This window comes from Arvicola amphibius, chromosome 4, assembly GCF_903992535.2.
Source record: "Arvicola amphibius chromosome 4, mArvAmp1.2, whole genome shotgun sequence".
Lineage (NCBI taxonomy): Eukaryota > Metazoa > Chordata > Mammalia > Rodentia > Cricetidae > Arvicola > Arvicola amphibius.
The window spans coordinates 137,860,825-137,881,491 of record NC_052050.1 but is presented as its reverse complement, the minus strand read 5'-3'; the positions used below and the strand labels follow the sequence as shown (position 1 = coordinate 137,881,491).

Below are 20,667 nucleotides of genomic sequence, written 5' to 3'. Positions count from 1 at the left end.
GAGACTGGGTTTCTCTGTAACTTTTGAGCCTGTCCTGGAACTAGCTCTAGTAGACCAGGCTGGCCTTGAACTCACAGAGACCCGCCTGTCTCCGAGTGCTGGGATTAAAGGCGGCACCACCACTGCCCCGCCCTAGCTTGCTTTTTCTTCTTCTTCATCATTGAAGCAGACATTTTTCTCAAAGACTGAGAATGGAAGGCAGGGTCTTCTGTATGCTGGGCCAGCACTGTATGCTGAGCTCTGCCCAGGATTTCTGATGAACTTGATTTCAGAGCTCTTTATTGTTTTCAGTAACGAAGACTTAGAAAATACATCCTAATGTGGTTAGGTTTCAAACCGGGGACAAATAGCTGTGGTATCTATTTAACTGGCTACCAGGTTCTCCCTGCAATCCCCAAGTCCGACCTGGCCATACAGGGCCCTCCTGGATGGCATACCCCCTCTCTACCCTAAACTTCTCCAGCCCAGGGGGCTGGGTTACTTGGCCCTATATAACCTAACCATTTGGTTGCCTCCTCTTTTGTACCTTTGGGCCTCCTGGCTGCTGCAGCTGGTTCTGTCTCTCCCCTCTCCTCCTTCCCTTCCTCCTAAGAGGCAGAGTCCTGACCACTCTGGACTCTCCCAATGTCCTCGCCTCTGGCTACGCTCTCCCACTCACCAATAATACACTTTCTCCTCCACCATACCTAGGAGCAGTCACGTTCCTTTTCCTTTCTATTTCTTTTTTCATTCAAATATTTTCTGTTTACTTCTTAGCAAGAATTTAAGAATTTTTTACACTTTAAAAATTTTTTTTGAGACACTCTGTAACTGTGTGGCCCTGGCTATCCTGGAACTTGCTAGTCTGGAACGTCACAAGGCTAAAAGGAGTCCTGATCACGCACTTCAGTATTTGGCTTGAAACACAGGAGCCCAGCCAAATCTTCGGCAGGATAATTTAGACATTTGTTTATCTTTTAAAAAAAAAATGCTAGCTGGGCTGGAGAGATGGCTCAGTGGTTAAGAGCATTGCCTGCTCTTCCAAAGGTCCTGAGTTCAATTCCCGGCAACCACATGGTGGCTCACAACCATCTGTAATGGGGTCTGGTGCCCTCTTTTGGTCTGTAGACATATACACAGACAGAATATTGTATACATGATAAATAAATATAAAAAAATGCTAGCAATAACCACATCCATCTCCTGGGTCTTGTAGACATCAAGGCAGTAAATGGGAGGGCTTCACTGAATGTTAATGGAAGCGAGAGTGGGCTGAGGCCTGGGCTGCCTGCACCTAGACCAGCACGTGCCCTGTGGGTCGATTTTCGCATGGCTTTTGCATCATCTTGCTTCCCTTGTAGTTTCAGACAATTGCTTGTCTATTTTTAGCAGGCAAAATCCACTGGGGGAAGAGAGACACTAACAAATAAAAGGAAAAGAATATAAGACACAAGGGCAGAATGAATGTCAGAGGTGAGGTAACGGGCTTTATCTGTATTTTTTGAAGACTCCTGAGAGAAGTCAAGGGCTACCTTCCAGGGGTAACAGTTAAGTGGCCAGGGATGCCTTATTCATGGCCATTCCGTTTCTTTCATTTCCCCAATCTGAATACAGTCCAATTCCTTTCTCTTCTGATCCTCCGTGGCATTTTATCTGCTCTGCTATAAAGACATATACTGGTTCCCGCTATGAGTCAGGAGGCATTGTGATGATTCGGCACACTTATTTCTCGTGTTGAGGTTAGCACATCTGTTGAGTGAATGAGTGGATGAAGAAGAAAATTCGCGCAGGTAGAATGACAGAGGATAGGCTGAGTCCACATCCATTTGTTTTCAAAACCTGATCTTCCCCCTTTGAGGCATGATCTATGTAACCCCCTCCAGGCTAGCCTGCCTCTCCCAACTCGCCAATTCTTCAGCCTCCTGTTGTATGCACTACCACACCTGTAGTCATGCACTACCACACCTGACAAAACAAAACAAAACAAAACAAAACACCCCCCCACCCCTGAAGTTTCATTCAAATGTTTGAGACATTAATGATTGTCTCAAATAAAGAAAACCCGTGCGTGACCTTTGTTCTCTAAGAGTATATATCGTATAAAGGAGTGACGGGGGCTGGAGATAGTCTTTCTGGTGTGGCGCTGTCGTGCGCTTGGCTTTGTGGAGGATGACGTGGGAAGGGTGGTGGAGTGCATTTGGAACTGAGAGAAGCTCACCTGCTCAGAATCATATCGTACAGGGTTGGAAACACATACGGAATCATACGGACAGGAAATTCTCGTACAAGCTTCATTTTCAAGGCTAAGAAACGTTGGCTAAGGGAGAACATCTTGCCCAAGGCCACTAAGCTAAATATGGGAGCATAGCTTTGATGGAGGAATTATCAAATCAAATAGCAAGTGAAGCAACGCACTAAACATTTACCACAATACACCTCCCCGGAAGCCCAGCATTTTAAGCCATTAGTAAGTAGCACAATGCCAACCACCGAAAAGAAAAGAGGATGATAAACTCTTGACAAAAGTCAGCACTAAAACACCCATCAGATGGACATGGTGGCATACGTTTGTAATCCCAGAACTTCTGAAATGGAGGTAGTGTTTGTGGAGTTTTTAGACTCGGAGGGTGGACTCCCAACCCGTTCCTAGTATACCAACAAAGGGACAGGTCAGAGGGAACAGCAGGGACAGATTTATTCACTGTGGCCCCATTGGAAAGAAAAAAATAAAGAGACCCAGTACCACCCAGTCTGTCTTCCAGGCATTAACAGAGGTTTACATTTAAATAGAGAGCAAAGGGTATGCATAATTAATAGTCTTGGTCAAGGTTTGGTCTCTATCATGGTCTTGGCTGTAAGTCTGTCCTAACAAGTGGTCTGGTAACCTGTGAAATATCTCTTCCTCCCAGTAAATTTCTCCTTCTGGCATTAGGGCATCAGCTTTTTCCTTCCACAATTTCCTAGGGGAAATCTGAATTCTTTGGAATCCATTATTTCAATAGCACGACAGTGGGATGGCCTCCTCGGCACGGCAGGTCTCAGGCCAGCCTGAGTTACACGAAACCCCATCTTTTTTTTTTTTTTTAACATTTATTTATTTATTTGTTTGTTTGTTTATTATGTATGCAACATTCTGCCTCCGTGTATGCCCGGATGCCAGAGAGGGTGCCAGATCTCATTATAGATGGTTGTAAGCCACCATGTGGTTGCTGGGAATTGAACTCAGGACCTCTGGAAGAGCAGCTAGTGCTCTTAACCACTGAGCCATCTCTCCAGCCCATGAAACCCCATCTTATCTCATAAACTAAACTGAAGCTCTGTTTAGGTTGAGTTTTTGAATTCTTTTGTTGATTTCTAGGTGTTGAAGATTCCCAAAGCCTTCAAACTCTAGCTTGAGGATCAGAGATGGGCAGGAAGAAGAGGTACGTATTTCAATTTAGTGTACGTCAGTGATGTCTAAGGACACGTTATGGGGACTCTTGCGGCATGGAGCCTGAGTTGAACTCCATTTCCTACCTGTATTTTACTATCAGAGCCCACATAGGCTCAGGTAAAAAGGATGCTCCCTGTGCAGTTGAGGGGAACGAAAAAGGCTCAGAAGCCAGGGATCCACCCAACTTCTCATCTTCACCTCTGTTATTCATTTATCGATGATTTTTTTTAAAAAGTTTTATTCAGTTACTTGTGGCAGTGCTGTGAATCAAAGGTTAGCATCAAAACCAGAATAGAAGCCACAGTCTTCTCTGGGGATTGCACTCCCGGCTTCTAATCCCTAGATCACAAAACTTCCTAATTGGAATGAAAGGTTCTTAAACAAGCACAGGGATTTGCTGGGGCCTGACACCGACTAAAAAGGTTGGTCTAAGGACTGTCTGATGAAAGGCAAGGGGACTCACGTGTCAAAGTGAAATTTTCAAAGCATTGCCACCCCAAGGTTTACTTCTGAATGTAAACTGGGAAATCCCACCCCAGTCCCTGCAGATATTCTTAATTGATCCTGAAACGACATTCAAACCATCTTCCCCCAAAAGCCTTTGTTTTCTGAAAGATTTTATTGACAAGCTGATGCAGGAAGTTCCTGTGTAAACTGACTGTTTCTCACCCCTCAGCCGGCCGACCAATGCAAGGCTAGTTTTGTATCTTCTCTATAGCCGCTATTGGGTAGACCTTACATTGTAGTCACCTAACTGTGGACCAAATGGCTCACACGCTTCCATTATGAAAATTATCCAGGGTGCTCACACAGCATCCGGGTAAACACAATGCTGTCATTTAAAGCTCATTTGCCGACATTCACACACGGAAGGCAATTCCTGACCTGGGGGAAAGGGATTTTGTTGTTTTATTCAACATCTCAACAAAAGCCTCTCTTAGCTTAAATGTACTAAGTCCGAGGTGTCTGTCCCCCACCTCCAGAAACAGGCGCGCAGGCGCCGGTACGCACACGTGGACACACACACACTCACACGCGCCTGCTTACACCCCCTGCGTGTGACTCGTCTACGAGATTTATGGGCTTCTCCAGCACGGATTACTGTCAGGTGCAGAAGCAGCCCTTTGTTCGGTGGGCATTCCCTCCCTCCCCGCACCAACCCGGATTTGACTGTTATTTACGGGCCACGTGAGCACTGGGCCCGGGCCTGGCCGGCGGGGGGAGGGGGACTCCCCTAGTGCAGGGGAGACAAAGGCTAGCCGAGCGTGGCCAGCGCCACCTGGACACAACCCCCCACCCCCACTCCCCTCCTGTAACTCGGGTGAAATCGGTCCAGACCTGGCTCGGACCGAGATTCTTTGGAGAAACGTTGTGTCAACGCCCGGGAGCTTCCTTGCTCCGGGAGCTGAGGCCTGGTACCCGCTGGCTTTGTAAACTGGGGGAGCCCCCCCCCAAGAGCGAATTTGGCACCGGCTATCGAGGCACCAAGGATGCCTACCTAGGACAGGGCCACGAATGCCGGGCTAGCGAGAGGGGGAGCATTAGCCGTCCTCACAGCATCCCCACCCCGGAACAAGAGAAACCGAATCCAGTCCCCTTTGCCCTCCTCACTGGGGTAGCGCGTCCTTCCTGCCCTCCCAGCCCTAGTGACGAGTGTCCAAGACCCTGCCCCGGGCAGCCTGTGTCATTCTGGTGTTGTGGCTTCTTCCGGAGCCCGGATTAGAGTGCTCACTCACTCCAGGAGCCAAAATTTGAGGCGCGACGGGGGGGTCACTAAAAATGTCAGCTACAAATTAATCCACATTTATCTTTTTAATTGGAAAAAAAATCCGTGAACAAAATTAAAAATTTAAGGCAGGAACATTCTAGTGCCCATTCTGGAACCTGAAGCAAAATGGAAAGATCTCCACGGATGATCAGCGTCTTACACAGCCCACTGGACCCAGATCGGGGTGTCGGGGACTTCAGGGTGCATGTGGAAAGGAGAACAGGTAGAAGGCCTTGGAGATGGGTGCTAGGGGCTGGAGGTGAGCTCGGGGGAGCCGCTTCACAGGGAACAAAGCAGAGGGCAAGAGTAGAGAGGGCAGAACTGGGCGGGAAGGACCTTGAGGCGGCCCTCTTCCACCCGCGACCTGAAATGGAACACTCGACCTCGCCGCCACCAAGGCCGCGAGCGAATCCCGTAATTCCCTCGTTCGGTGATTAATTCTTGCTAACAAGACTTGGCTAGATCTCGGTAGAATAATTTTTGGCTTCTGTAAGGTCCCCACCGCGTGCGCGCACAACCTCCCCTCTTGCCAAAAGCAAGCCCTTGGGAAATTAAATGCCTCTGGCAAAGGAAAACCTGGGTGCGGATACTAGGTGATCCGGAAAGAGGGATGTAGAAACTCGAATCTTCTCCGAGCTGATCAGATTTGTTCAAAAGGTCAGTCTTTGCATGGACACTTTTCAACATCTCCCTTAGCACCAAATGTGGACCCTAATAATTATTTCCTGAGAGGACAGTTCGCGTGTGACCAAGAGGGCGGCGAGGACTTCCCCCGAAACGGAAAACGTCGGGGTATTCTCCCCTCCCCAACCATGGTTAAATAAACACGTTATAGGAAGCTTGGGCCGGAGTGCAGCCCAGCTCTCAGGCAAAGGCAAACCATTCGGCTAATTAACGCCCCCCTCTGGGTTGTAAAGTAACAAATTCTACACTTCTCTTTTGTTACTGGCCTTTGGCGCGAGGGCCTCCCCTTTCATCTTCTAAATCGAGGTTTGCCCACGTTCCACGGGAAGCTATAAAGGTGATATAATGGGTCAGACTGGAAATCGATCACGCTAATCTAAAAACCAACATCTGGGAAATCAATCGCATTAAAAACAAAACGAAACGCAACCGGCAGGACTCCAAGAACAAAGTCCGGCAGAGGAGGTCCCCAAGCTCTGCGGGGTGACAGCCGCTCAGCGCTCGGGTCCACTGAGCTGCAGGAGGGTGACCTAGAAGACTCCGGGGCAGAGGAGGGGGGAGGCGATCGCAGAGGCGAAGACCTCCAGCCTGAGAGCCCAGGCCTCGGTTAGGCCGGCGTCGCCACCCGCGCCGTCTTTGCGTGGACGCCGAGCTCCGGGGCTAAGGAAAGGACACCGAGACGCGCCGCGGCTCCATTCACAAAGTCCGGGAGCTGCCGGCTCGCGGGCGGGTCGGAGGCTGCCTCCTTTTTCCTTTAGGTCTTAGTTTTATGAATGGGCCTGGCAGCGAGCACCGAGCGCCCTGTTTACTCCTCTCTTTGTGACGTCGAGTTCCCGTGACTGGGTGCGAGGGGGCCGGCGCTCCATTCACGAGCTGGGGTGGGGGTGGGGCGGGGCGGGCGGGGCGCTCGCGCGCGGGGGGCGGAGCCTGCGGAGGTAGTAATGACTCTTCCCTCCCCCCGGAGAGCCGGCGAGCATTAATAAATCTCTAAGCCGAGGAGGAAACTCTGGCTGGGGTAGTGCGCACAGCTCTAGCGGGGTGTTGCGTGGAACAGCGGCGCCCGAGCGGGTGGCGGCAGGAGCAGCCCAGCTAGCAAAACACACTAGAAGCAGCAAACCGAGGAGATCCCTCTCTCGTAAACACACTCCCCTCCTTGGTCACTTTCCCCCTCCGAGGGCCGCGCGCCTGCCTGCTTCTGAAGTCCGAGAAGGCTCGGACTGCTATGTAACGTCGAGGTTGCGGGAGGAGGAAGGGGTGTGGGAAGAAGAGGAGGCTGGGGCCAAGTTTGCGGCCACTTCGACAGGCGCCCTCTTAGCCCTCGCCTGCGCCTTCCTGTAGTTGGCCTGGGTGCCCTTGTCTTCTCCAGCTCCCCAGCTGCTGCGGTTCCCGGCGACATGGTGACGATGGAGGAACTGCGGGAGATGGACTGCAGCGTGCTCAAAAGGCTGATGAACCGAGATGAGAACGGCGGCGGCGCGGGCGGCAGCAGCAGCCACGGAGCCCTGGGGCTGCTGAGCAGCGGCAAGTGCCTGCTGCTGGACTGCAGACCGTTTCTGGCTCACAGCGCGGGCTACATCCGAGGCTCGGTTAACGTGCGCTGCAACACCATCGTGAGGCGGAGGGCCAAGGGCTCCGTGAGCTTGGAGCAGATTCTGCCCGCCGATGAAGAAGTGCGCGCCCGCCTGCGCTCCGGCCTCTACTCGGCGGTCATCGTCTACGACGAGCGCAGTCCGCGCGCCGAGAGCCTTCGCGAGGACAGCACCGTGTCGCTGGTCGTGCAGGCGCTGCGCCGTAACGCCGAGCGCACAGATATCTGCCTGCTTAAAGGTAAACGTGGGCGCCCCGGAGGGAGCTGAGGGGTAGGTAGGTATGTAGATGTAAGGGACTTGGCGGCCTGCGCTCTGCCGGGCATGGGAAGAAGTGCCCGAGTGACTTCGGGCTACGGGAGTCCCCGTGCGGGTCAGTGTGCACGGTTTTGCCATGGTTTTGAGCCCAAGTCTGGGGTGGGGGGCGTGTTGGCGTGTCTCCAGCCACCTGCAATCTGCATGCTTCCTAGAGTTCCCGTGTTTATTGACAAGAACGGTTCTGGCCTGGAAGCTGGCAGCGATTCCTCTGCGCAGCCCAGTTTCGAGTGTTGAGAACGCGCTCGTAAGTCCTACAGGGACAAGAGAGGCCTGTTGGTTCGGTGTGGCCCCGAGAACCCTAAAGAGAGGTGAAGGAAGGTGAACGCCGAGGTGGGATCTGTCTCTAGAGTTCGAACACAGTCCCGCCTTTGGTAAATACAGGAAAGAGAATTGGGTTGCAGATCTGGGGAGCGTTCTTATCTTGTCTCCTGTTGCCCCAACTCAGCTTTTCTGGAAGGCACCCAACTTCTCCTGCCCTGGGCTAGACATAGGGTCCTGGAGCGGGGAGGCTGGAGTGTGTTGTATAGGGAGGACGCCGGACAGGACCGCGCCGCCCCCTGCTAATCCAGGCAGCGGAGAATCACCACCTTTTGTTCCCACACCATTCTCTCTCTGCTAGCGGCGCGTGCCTGGTAGAAGCGAACTCTGGCCTAAACAGGCGGCCGGAGAGAAAGTGGCTTGTCATTTAGAAGTCAGACATCCCCCAAAAGATCGCACACTGTCCCAGTCCCTGGAGAAAGGGACCGACCGTTGGCTCGCAGCACCTGCCAACCCGGCGGCTGTGCGGGCCTCCGGCTGCCGAACGGGCGGCGAGAGCGGGGGTCGGGCGCCCCCTGCCGCGCTGCGCCCCTACCTCCGGCCGCCGCATTCCGCGCATTCTTTCGCGCGGGTCGGGTCTTAATTTTGAACCCCGGAGGTTTTTCGGATTCCCCGCCTTCCAAGAGCCGCCCCTTTCCGTGTCCAAGTTCCCCTCTAGTTACTTTTCTTCTCGGAGCCTTGTTCATCTCTAGAAGGGAGTCTGGGGAGAAACCTTTTTTTCCGATCCTTTCGGAAAAGCACTGGGAAGCGGCTGGGTGCGGGCGAGCGGAGCTGGCCCTGCGGAACAGCGGGGGGCTTTGTTCTTCGCAGTTGTTTCCTGACCGTTTGACCCGTCAGCTGCTTGAGAAACGCTGCTGTTGACCCAAGGCTGAACTGCTAAGGCGATTTTGCTGACTTTTCTTTCTTTCTTTTTTTTTTTTTTCGCGAGGGCTGCCTTTTGCTTCTCCAGGGGAGTCCTAGTCTCTCTCTGCCTTCTCCCTAAAGCATTTTAGGAGCGACTGCTGGGAAGACTCATCCCGGATCTAGCGACCGCCTAGCGGTCAAAACCGAGCCCCACGCGGTACCCGGAGCCCCGGGTCAGGCGCAGGTCCAGTGTCCTCCCCTCGGGGGCGTCCCATTTGGACCCCAGGCTGCGCGTCTGTGCTATTTCTTAAGCCTGCTGGCTCTCCCCGAATCGGTATGGGGGTGGGAAAGGTGAAACTGTCTTGGGGTGAAAGTCCCTTGGGGGAGCCGAGGCTACTCTGGGTTCCTTAGCCCTTAGATTGAGAGAGCCGGAGTTATGCTTTCTGACTCTAGGTTCGGGGGCATTTAAGCCCCATGTGGAGTCAGGGATTGTTTTGTTTTTCTTCCTGGAAGAAATCCGGAGGGGACCGCCCCGGAGCGGCAGCTGTGGGCCTTAGTCCTGAGCCCTTAAGGCTTCCTTCCGGGCCGCAGGCTCTGGGACCTGGCGCCTAGTAAAGGAAGCGTATTTTTAAGGTTAAATCTCGTGGCTCGCGGCACTTTGCCGGTCCTCATTCGGATCCGGAGACCCGGAGGCCAGGCCAGTTCTGAGAAAAGCTTCAGGACAAGTATTGACGTAAGACCCGGTAGGACAGGTGGCCTCTGGGCAAAATGACAGTCCCTCCCTAATGGAAGGTCAGATGCCTTGTCCACAGAATGACATTTCCTTTAAGCCCTGCTTGGCTGATCTCTGCCTTCCCAGCTCCTTCCCTTGTCGTTTGTCCGTATCGGGCAGGGAGGCTCTCCCCTTGCCCATTAAAAGCCAAAAGGCCACTTCGCAGTCCTCTGAGGCCTGGGGACTGCTTTGTTTTCATCTGTTTAGGAACAGCTGCTATCCCAACTTCACCACCAGCCCTAGCCAGAAGTTCAGCGTACTGACTTTGGGAGCAAGAGGCTAAAATGAGGGCCGGGGTGGAGGGGGATGTTGGTTGCCCCTTGTTCTGTAGAGGTAGCAGAGCGTCCATCAGCCCGCCTTGGTTTATGTGAATGTATATACTGAGCCACAACCTCGTCCCTCCTCTTTAATGCCAGCTATTGACTGTCCTCGGTAGAGAGGGCAGGAAGAAAATGTCTGCTGTAGGAAGGGGAAGTCACTAACACTCTCCCTTGCCCTCCCCCACCCCCACGGGCAGGGGGTGCCAGCCTGGAAGATTTGGCTTGGTGGGAGAGAATCATGGCTCAGAGGCCTGATAGATTTGTTCTTAGTTATTAAAGGGATGATTTGGCTCAGCTGGGGAATCAGGGCCTCCTTCTGCTGGCGGAGCAGCTGGGCAGACAGAGCATAAGAGGGAAGGGGACGTGGTGGGTGCCCCTGCCATCCCTGGGATGAGGAGACAGAACAACGGGTCTCAGAAATGCTGTCTTTCCTGGCCTAAGCAATCGATCAATTTGTCATCTTCCACCCACCCCCATCCCCGTTAGTTGCCTTTAAAAGAAATCTCAGTTTTCCTATTTTTTTTTTTTTTTTGGTCACTTAAAAGGATAATTTGTTGCACGTTGTCAGTAGTTAACAGTGGATTTTCACAAGCAAGGGTTCAAAAGCAAGAATTAAACTTTGCTGTAGTATTATTAGTCCTGTGTATTTGCTGCTATTGATCACGTTTTGTTAAAAGCAGTTAACTGAGATCTTAATATTTTCTTTTTTGCTAGTAAAAGTCATGGAAGATACTTTTAACTTAAAATCTTAAAAGGCATTTTAGGGACAGTTTCTAAAATGTTTTAAGTTTTCAGATTTTTAATCCTCAGTATACAGCTCTCAGATTCTTGCACTCCATAAATGCTTGGCTTTGTGAGTTTTAGAAAAGCCTGATTTTTAAAAAGCAGAAGAAATTTCTTAGCCTAGTAGTAGTAATAATTCTTTTCTGCCAGCATTTCCAGTGTCACACATTAATCTGTCACACACACACACACACACACACACACACACACACACACACGCACTGATTTCAGCCTGGTGTGGCGGGTACATGCCTGTGATCTCAGTAACCTGGAGGCTGAGGCAGCTGGATTACAAATTTCTTGACCTGCCTGCTTTGAACAATTTCATCTTCCCTTCCGTCTAGGATTTATCTCCTGACTTCAGTTCTCATTCAAACCTCGTGGCAGCATTATCCTGGGGGCTGCTTTGAGCAGCTGGGATAGTCTTCTAGACACTCCACCTTTCCTGCCTGGTTAAAACTCACCTGCCTCCAGGCTTTTGACATGACCCTGACTTGTGTTGGGGAAGAAAGGGACCAGGACCTCTGCTGGTGCCTGCTTGTCTCTCTTTCTCCCTTCTTATCTCTGGCTTTCCCAGTGCCATCCCGGAGCTTAGCTCAAGGGGTTGCCTGCACTTACTGCCTACCCAGAGGGAGAATGACTGGCTTTTTTTCTGTTTGTAAATACAACACTGTGTCTCAGAGATGTGTCTCAGAGAGGAAAAGATTTGGATTGTTAGGATTATAAAATTGGTAAGTCTCAAGCAAGAATTCCAAGCCTTAATGGCATTGGCTACACCATTACCATGAATGGTTTCTAGGTGTTTAGAGCCAACAAAGGTAACAGACTAAAGATGCCAGTGGCATTCAGTGGAGTTTGTCCTTGATCCTCAAGATCTTCAGAGCTTCTTACCTTGTAGGAAAAGGTGGTCGTTTAGGAGTCAAGAAATTCCTTTAGATGCTCAGAACCTGTAGAGCTGGACGGCTGTTTTTCTTACTGAGAGAGACAGTTCCTGGCAGAAGCAACATGGCCGGAAGACAAGTCACCCTGTAACAGGCCAGCCTGCTGGACATAGCTGATAGCGTGGGAGGACAGAGACTGACTGCAGGAGAGAGCTAGGGAGGCCTTAGGGGGTTTTGCCAGCTGGCCTGGGAAGGACCACAAAGTCAGAAGCCCACTTAGGTCTGAAGACTGCTCAGTTAAAGTGAGGTCCCCAAAGGCATATGACCTTGAGACAACCTAGACTTTCTGGATCAGAACAAGATGGTGGCTCAGGACGATAGGAAAAAGTGGCAGCCTCATTAAGGTCCACGGCCATAGTCAGCCACCACAGCCACTCCCCTCTGGGAACCCTGTTGTGGTGGCATTACCAGCACCAACCTTACAAAGCGCTTTCCCATGTATTAGCTCCACTCCTGCTGGGCCCAGCAGCCAACTAGAGTGGAGAATTTATGGCCAGGAGGCCCCGTGTTCATGATTTATGCTTTGCTGTGCGTGCAAAAGAATTAGGGCCTTGGAGCTAACTGGGGATGTAGTTGCTACTCAAGCCCTGTGAAGGCCATGCCTAATTTTCCATTCCCGACTTAGAGGTTGAAAGATAATAAGCAGGGGAAACAAGTTCTATTTGTTGACTCCCCCTTAGTGCTAGGAACCAACCTGCTGTTTTATATGTGCTTAGCAAGCATTCTGCCACCGAACCTCACCCCAGCCTTAGGAAGTATATGGTTAAACACCTTTCAGAAATCTGTTAGGTAATTACATTCAGCAGGACTTAGGAAAAACAAGTTGAAATTCATTGGCATGTTAGGAAATTCTATTCAGAAGATGCCCAGTGCTTCGGAGATGGCCAGACTGACTAGGTATATGCCATCACGGTTGGCTTCCACTTTTCATGGACCTGTGCAGAAGGCGCAGGGAAAGCCTGACCCTTGTGTGTACAGTGGATTAAGTTTTGGATAAAACTATTACAAAGGCTTTGGCCATGTGGTAGTGGCATGAAGATGGGGTTTGCTAGGAGGGCCTGATGGGAAGATATTTTCAGGCAGTCTCCCCTACACACTGTAAGAAATAACACTGCTCCGGGGTGGTGGCTCATACCTGTAACCCCAGCACTTGGGGAGCAGGAAGACTGCCATGAATTCGAGCCAGATCCGTTGCGTTTACATCGCGATCAAGAAGAGGGTTATCTGCACCCCAGTGGACGTTCCCTAAACTCACACCCTAAAAACGCAACACATTCTGCTACTCGGTTTGCTTCTCTGACGATGAAGTGTGGGTTACGTCCATGCTCGCTGGGAACGCCTGGATCTGGGCAGGAGCTGAGGAGACGCCAGCAGAACTCTTTCTGATCTCTTGTGTGGGCAGGAGAAGGCTGATCGTCCACCTGGGGAAGCCAGCAGAGTTCCCAAGGGAAAGGCCAGTGTGAATGAGCAGGCTTGTCTTGATGATCATTCTGGCATCAAGGCTGGCCCCTCCCCTTAGGCTTCCCGTGAGTCCCCGGGGTGGGGGGTGGGGCTTCCTTGTCTGTTCTGTATAACCCCGGAACTCCTCATGCTTTCCACAGGGCCGCTTGGCATATCGGGCGGACCCCCTGTTTGGGGTATCTCGTTTCTAGTAATCCAGGTATCCAAAAGGCTCAACAGAGGCGTGGCCATGGGAGGCAAGGACTTAATGGTTTCTTCCTCTTTGTAAGCGACAACTCTGCTGGCCTTTAGAGCCCTCAAACAGCCACGGCTCCTCAAAGCCAGCAGCTCCTCTCCCAAGGTGCCTCTGCCAGGCAGGCATATCAGTCTGCCAGGAACTCCGTGCCAGGGGAGATTAATCACTTCTTACTGACTAGAAGCTGGAGGCCCCGAGAGGTTAGAGGGTGGCCGGTGGCGTTAGTAGAACGCACAGCCACAGCGGATGACGCAGAAGGCCGAGGTGTGACCTGTCAGCAGAGCCCATGTCCTTTCTGGATCGTCAGGCTGGCACGACCCTGTACCCTCTCTGATGGGGAGGGTGGGGGATATTTCCTCAGGTGCTTTGAGACTGTCTGGAGGGTCCTGCTCTTGTGCCTTGGAATCTGGGTTCCAGTGGTCAAGCCCCACCCTTTATTTTTAGCTAAGGCCTGGCGAGCTTGTTTCCTGGGTGGGAAGCTTTTTGCCAAGAACCACTGGTAACTTCAGTCTTTTAAAAAAAGTATTCTGATTGCTTAAATGGATGTTAATAGACAAAGAGATAGTTAAAAATGTGAAGTCTCACAGAAGAAGTACACAGAGGGACAAGTGGCCTTTTACTGATGGAGGTGCTCTGGGGGCCATAGACCTAAGTTTCTTGGCCGAGTCCAAGAGCCTTTGGTGACAGACCTTTCTTGTTCCTTCATCCCTCAGCCTCTCATCTATCCCTTTGGGGTGGCTTTAAGAACAAGGGTTTCGGATGGGAGGGGGAGGGTGCTGTGGCCACTGAGGCCACAAATACATTTATAGCTGGCAGGCCAGGTCTGCCGGCTCCCCCCTCTGCAGGCTGGCCACGGTGACTCAGCAGGAAGAACTCTAACCACAGAGATATCCTTCTATATCCGGAGGGAGTGAGCAGAGGGCAAGCAAAGCCGCCGGTCAGAAGGGGTGGGGGGGGGGGTGGGGACGGGTGCCCTGCTTCTGAAAAAAACCTTGTGATGTGGCCGCAGGAAGCAGTTTTCTAGGGTTGGAATTTCGGAGCCAGGCACTTGACTAACTGGTCACATGTCATCCCCCTGATAGTTGCTGTCAACAGCTGGAGGACATAAGGCCTGCAGAGGTGCTTTCTAGCAGGGCCAGGGACGGGATAGGAGCTAGCCAACTGCGGACTGTTTTGGTCCATTTCGGTCCGTTGTGTGGGTCTGTCCTTGAGTGGTTGATTCTGACCTGTGGGCTACATTGAAGTGGTGTAGTTTCTGGTCTTGGAGGTCACCCAGAAAAATGAGAGCTGCGCTCTTCTTTCCCCTGTGCCTGCCCTCAGGCTCTTGTGGGACAGCACCCAGGGGTCCCAGATAAGCTATCTCTTTGTTACAAAACCCCTCCTTCAGAAGAGGTGGCCGATAAACTTGGCTGGGCTCATCTACACTCAGGTCAGGAAATCTTTTCTTGCTCCTACCCTGTGCCTCAAGAGGTCTGTGTGAGGAAGGTTTGTGGCCCTGTTGGTAGAGACAGTGCAGTTGGTATCTATCTGCTCCAACTCAGACTCAGAAGGGCGCCTGGCAGGCTATTCTAAATCTTCTTCCCCCACCCCATTCTTTCCACTATATCTGGAAGGGTGATGCTTGGGAATTAGGCACCACTGGCTGGCTGCCTAAGTGCCCATGGGTCCCTCATGGCACATGGCACTCTAGAAAGTCCCTCTGGAATATCGTCGTACATCTTCCTTTGCAGTTTTATCTGAAAGACGTTGCCATAAATTGGAGTCCTCAGCATCCTCCATAAGGCCCTCTGACCAAACCTCTCTGGGAAATGCTCGGCAGCCTTTATCGCTAGACCCACAGCACCACCTAGTGGCCCACACCGAGCCAACAGCGCTCCTTGTTTGTCCCCCTTTCCCCTGGCTCTGTGGCTCCACTAACCTGAACCACTCTTCTCCTTCACAGGTGGCTATGAGAGGTTTTCTTCTGAGTACCCAGAATTCTGCTCTAAAACCAAGACCCTGGCAGCCATCCCACCACCTGTGCCCCCCAGTGCCACCGAGTCCTTGGACCTGGGCTGCAGCTCCTGTGGGACCCCACTGCACGACCAGGTAGGTGTAGTAGTACCCTGGGTAGAGTTAAGTCAGGCAATGCAGGAGAGCGGGAAGGAACTTTCTTTTGAGAGTTCTGAATTTCTGGCTTCAAACACAACAGCTTAATTCGAAGATAGGGTGGTGAACCCCCAGTATCATGGTGGAATTTTAGGTCAGGTGTATTGAATTATTTCTTCCCTCTATTTTATTATCCCCAGGTAAGGGGAGAGTGGGGAGAAGATGCCTCTGGCTTAGCCTCTATTTTGTTTTCTTTTTGTTTTGAGACAGGGTTTCCCTTTGTAGCCCAGGCTGCCCTTGAACTTATTTCTATCTCAGCCCTGGTACTGGAATTTCAGGCAGGGCTGCTCGGGCCCATCTTATAGGGATCTTGAGACTATCGTTCTGGAAAGGATGATGCCTTGGAATAATTGTTGGGCTCCCATGATAGCCAGGCTCTCCTTCATATACCAGCAAGATATAAAGTACTAGTGGGCTTGGAGTGCCAGCCATGCCCCTAAAACAGGCAGCTTGATCTTCAAGCCCATGCCCACCCACTCCTCCAGTCGGATGGACTGGGGATGGAGTTACACGCCACCAATTCTGCTCATAAATCTTAGCACACGTTTTAGGATATCACGCCTGTCATGATCTCCCCTCTTGTCGGAAACAGCTCCTCTCTGGTGTGTACATTGTAGACACAGCAGACCAAACAGATCCCTCAAGCACACGACACACAGCTCTGTGGTGCATTAGCAGAATAAACTCCCACCCCCATCCCCACACCCCAGTGTGGCCGAGTGCGCTGCATAGTCAGTGGCCTGTCCTGCTGTCTCGAGAGCTGTAGTACCTCCAGCCTTAGTCTGGGTTGCCGGGCGCCTGTTCCACCGAGGTCTTTATGTTTCTTTCTGGTGCAGGGGGGTCCTGTGGAGATCCTTCCTTTCCTCTACCTCGGCAGTGCCTACCACGCTGCTCGCAGGGACATGCTTGACGCCCTGGGGATCACGGCTCTGCTCAATGTCTCCTCGGACTGCCCCAACCACTTCGAAGGACACTACCAGTACAAGTGTATCCCGGTGGAAGACAACCACAAGGCGGACATCAGCTCCTGGTTCATGGAAGCCATCGAGTATATTGGTAGGCTGCCCTCCCTCGGGATAGCGGAGGGAACCCCAGGGAGCGGTGGGTGGGGATTTCAGGTACTGTGCAGGCTAGGGTACTCCCCTTGTATGGCTGTAATTGCTATCTATCATGAAATAGATGCAAAGCAACTTAAGGGAGGGACTGACTCTGGCTTCCGGTTTAAGAAGGATGTAGTCGCTTACAGTAAGGACAACCTGGTGCCAGGAGTATGAAGCAGTTGTCACTGTTAACCTGTAGTCAGGAAGCAGAGAGGGCACGGGAAGTCGGGCCAGGTGTCACAGACCTCAAGGCCGGCCCCTAGTTAATTCATTTCTTTAGCAGGGCCCCTCAGGAGGTTTCATGGCCTTCCCAAACAGCGCTCTCAGTACATGAGCCTGTGGGGGATTCCACCCAAAATACCGCCCTTCACCAGAAAGCCCGCATGGGGACTTGTGTGTGGTGGGAGTTGGAAGCCATTACCCATGCCTGGCCGAGGAGCCAGTCACCTCGCATGGCTCCATGTGTGTCCAAAGTAAGACTTCTGTCTGGAGAGGAAGACAAAAGGAGACTTGAGTCCCTGTTCCCTTTGATCTAACGGCCTCTGCCATGTGATTTCCCTGGGTGTCTGCTTCAAAAATACCTGTGTTGTTAAGTCTAGTAAATACTCTAGAACGGATCCTCAGTCTAGCAGGGCCGTCCCTTTCCAATCTCGGCTAACCCACTCCCACGTCTTAGCTTCTGCCACATGCAATGGTGGTGATGCCCGAAGTCTGCCAAGGGCCCTAACCACGTCACACTCTGTGCCCCAGATGCCGTGAAGGACTGCCGAGGGCGGGTGCTGGTTCACTGCCAGGCTGGCATCTCCAGATCAGCCACCATCTGCTTGGCCTACCTGATGATGAAGAAGCGCGTGCGGCTGGAGGAGGCTTTCGAGTTCGTCAAGCAGCGCCGAAGCATCATCTCGCCCAACTTCAGCTTCATGGGGCAGTTGCTGCAGTTCGAGTCTCAGGTGCTCACCACGACCTGCGCTGCCGAGGCCGCCAGCCCCTCGGGGCCCCTGCGGGAGAGGGGCAAGGCCACTCCCACCCCCACCTCGCAGTTTGTCTTCAGCTTCCCCGTGTCTGTGGGTGTGCACTCGGCCCCCAGTAGCCTGCCGTACTTACACAGCCCCATCACCACGTCCCCCAGCTGTTAGGGCTTGTCTCTGAATGCCAAGTCCAGGGGTGGCCCCCAGCCGGGGTTGTGCAAGCCACGTGTGCGCAGAAGTAGGGACTGACCAGTGGGGGACCAGGTGACCACACTCCGTCCCTGTCCATTTCTCCCTGGCTAACCACAGGGCCAGCTAGAATGGCAATAACGACTTTGAATAACATCTTAAACGCAAACAAAACACTCCAACCAAGAGCAATAATGGCTGCATCTGCGGCCAGGAAAGACTGACTGGTTTATGTGTTGGTTTTACTTTGCAGGTAGAAATTTACCTCATTCTTTTTTTTTTTTCTTAAAGTGGTAAGGCTTGAAGTTATGAAACCTACAAATGTGCTCAACCAATTTTATTAAGTGGGGAGGGAAAGAGGAGGAAGCAAGTTTGCCGGAAGTGCCTGGCTGTGTGCTTGTTCTTCTATTGTGTTCATAGGAATTTTGTTCTAGGTAACTTCTAGGCCGCAGTATTCACTTCTAATTAGTCGCCAACTGAATAATTCTGCTTAGTGAATATTTGAGGATGTCTAAGCAGGAGTCTGGGTGATGTGGATTGGGAATGTATTTCTGTTGCAGTCACACAGGAGAGTACAGAAACACGGGTGTGCTAGCAGCAAGGAAGTGAGTGGTGTCTGGGTTTCTGCCAATCGGCATGGTCGCCCTCCTGCGATGCTCACCTAGAAGCGGGCAGGGCCATAAGTGCAAGGGAAAGGTCACTTTCACAGCTGGTTCCTGAGCACAGTGAGCCACACAAGCCTGCCTTTCTCCAGTGACCCCTTTGGTGGCGGCCAGAGCGTTTTCTTACAACTCGCCTTGGATGTTGTCTGATAAATGCCATATTTTAAGAGGTGCTCTGGGAAAACTGGATGCAATTCAGATTTCCGTACAGTGACTCTTTTTGGCAAGGCCCCCATCAAAGCCAGATCACTAAAGATGAACTAAAAATGAAGCATTTTGTAAGTCAAAATGTACCCCCCCCCATAAATTGACGATGTCACTTTTAAGAATTTACTTGAAGTATACCGTGAAATTCTTGTTATTAAATCCCTCCTTGACAAGTGAATACTTTCAAAAGCCCTCTTTTGAATAAAAAGATAAGTGTCTGCCATGACTTGGGGCTCCTTAAAGTATGGAGGAGGGGGAGAACAGCAGCGGTGGGGGCTGGCTGCCGGCTCTTGTGAAGTGGGGACTTGGCCCTTCTGGGTTCTGACTGGGCTAAGGCCGTTTGTAAGGCTGTAAGGAGCCTTTCCAAACAAGAGTTTTCTATGGGGAAGGCTTTGGGATGGGGAAGGGGAGGGGACATGTTCCATCTGTAGTACTGGGCAACAGTTTTTTGGAGTGCCCGATTAGAGATCGCTGCAGGCTTGTCAGGAATGGGAGCATGTTCCTGTTGTCATTGGGAACCCCCCCCCCCCCCCCCCCCCCCGCTTTGAGAGTCTGGATCTCCGTGAACATTCTCGATCACACATAAATAACTTCAAGCGTCATTGTCACGATCATGGTGGAATGCTCTTTTCTCATCCGCCATCCCAGATAGCCCGGGTTCGTCCCATTTCCCTCCGTGAACTGTGAACCTGTGTTGGCATGACTTGTATTCATGGCTTGGGTCAAACTCTGCCTTTGGGTGAGTCTGGAGTCCTCACTTCGTGTTTTTAGAAGGAAGGGCTACACTGCTTCCCTGCCTCTGCTGCTTGGCTGAAGGCACGAAGGAGCTGAGCTCCAGGATGGCCAACCCGAGTTGTATGAGCCTCCATTTCCCCCTGCTTCCTTGGCCGCTGAAGAATTAGATTAGATAGAGTTTTGTAGCTAGGCAAGCCCTGGGCTCCGAGAATGGAAGGGCTTCTGGAGGGCGGATAGGCAGCCTTTAGACTATGTTCACTTTTTATACGAGTGTGTTTGCCAAATGTGTCCTAGTTCCCAGACTGGATCCCAACCACACAGGCAGTGGGAGCTCCAGATGTCCCTCCCCAGCTTCCCAGTTAACAGGCCTTCTATGACAATGTCAAGGGGCTATTTATAAAGGCATTTTCTTTGTACTTGGTAACAGCATGAGACCCAAAACTCTTAGAAAATAGGACATTGGTTTGATTGGAAAAAAAAAGGGGGGGACACCTTAAAAAACTGTTGTTCTCTCTCCAGAAGCCTCTTTGATGGCCTGGAATAGCTCTAATGAAGACCCTGTCCCAGGGACATTCCAAATGGTTAGTTTCAAAAGAAAGCATCCTGTCCAAGAACTGATTTCTGGTGATGGGACATCTTTGTAATGGCCAAAAGCTATTAAATATTTGTCAGAGAGTGAGGAACACTCCCAATTCTCCCCAGGAATCTTGTCTCATCTGTGGGTGTTTGTGGGGGAGTCTGAAGGCTGAAGCACAGGTGAGCAGGTGGCTCTCAGCTTCATTCACCCCTGCGACCTGTGCTTGGTTTTCCATACGGCTGGGGAAGCCATGAGAAGTGAGTCAGAGTCCTCGGGTAGGTGGCAAGAAGGTTGGGGGAGGTGGGGGTTAATCCCAAGGGGAAGGGACTGGGCCTTGAACATGAAGCCTGTGGGAATGATACAATAGTTGACAGTGGTTGTCCATCACAGTTGCCTGGGCAACTGTTAAATCCCTCAAATCCACATGACCCTTGCCCAGCTAAGCCAGGACTTGTGTGGATGGGACCCGGATGCCGATATGTTACAGTGTTCCTAGATGCTTTCTGTGTGCCTAGTTTCAGCCAGGTTTTGGAGATACCACGGAGGTAAAACAGGAGCTACTGCAACTTTGGTACTGGGCCAGTGTGGTTCACTGTCCACAGCTGGCTGAGGGATTAGGTGGTTTCTTTGCGGGAGCCCC

General features: G+C 51.7%; 1 protein-coding gene across 1 annotated transcript; it reads left to right on the top strand.

Moving 5' to 3' along the window:
* The first annotated feature begins 6,815 nt into the window (after nt 1-6,815).
* Dusp4 (dual specificity phosphatase 4) lies at nt 6,816-18,941 on the top strand. Its single transcript, XM_038327335.1, has 4 exons — nt 6,816-7,691; nt 15,384-15,529; nt 16,426-16,645; nt 17,440-18,941. The coding sequence occupies exons 1-4, from the start codon at nt 7,259-7,261 to the stop codon at nt 17,823-17,825; spliced, it is 1,185 nt and encodes a 394-aa protein (XP_038183263.1). The 5' UTR covers nt 6,816-7,258; the 3' UTR covers nt 17,826-18,941.
* The last annotated feature ends 1,726 nt before the right edge of the window (nt 18,942-20,667 follow it).

Bases quoted from the DNA above. Each gene is read 5' to 3' on its own strand.
- Dusp4 (XM_038327335.1), top strand. From the start codon at position 7,259: ATGGTGACGATGGAGGAACTGCGGGAGATGGACTGCAGCGTGCTCAAA. The intron at 7,692-15,383 runs GTAAACGTGGGC...TCTCCTTCACAG, and splicing joins AGATATCTGCCTGCTTAAAG to GTGGCTATGAGAGGTTTTCT. The intron at 15,530-16,425 runs GTAGGTGTAGTA...TTTCTGGTGCAG, and splicing joins GGACCCCACTGCACGACCAG to GGGGGTCCTGTGGAGATCCT.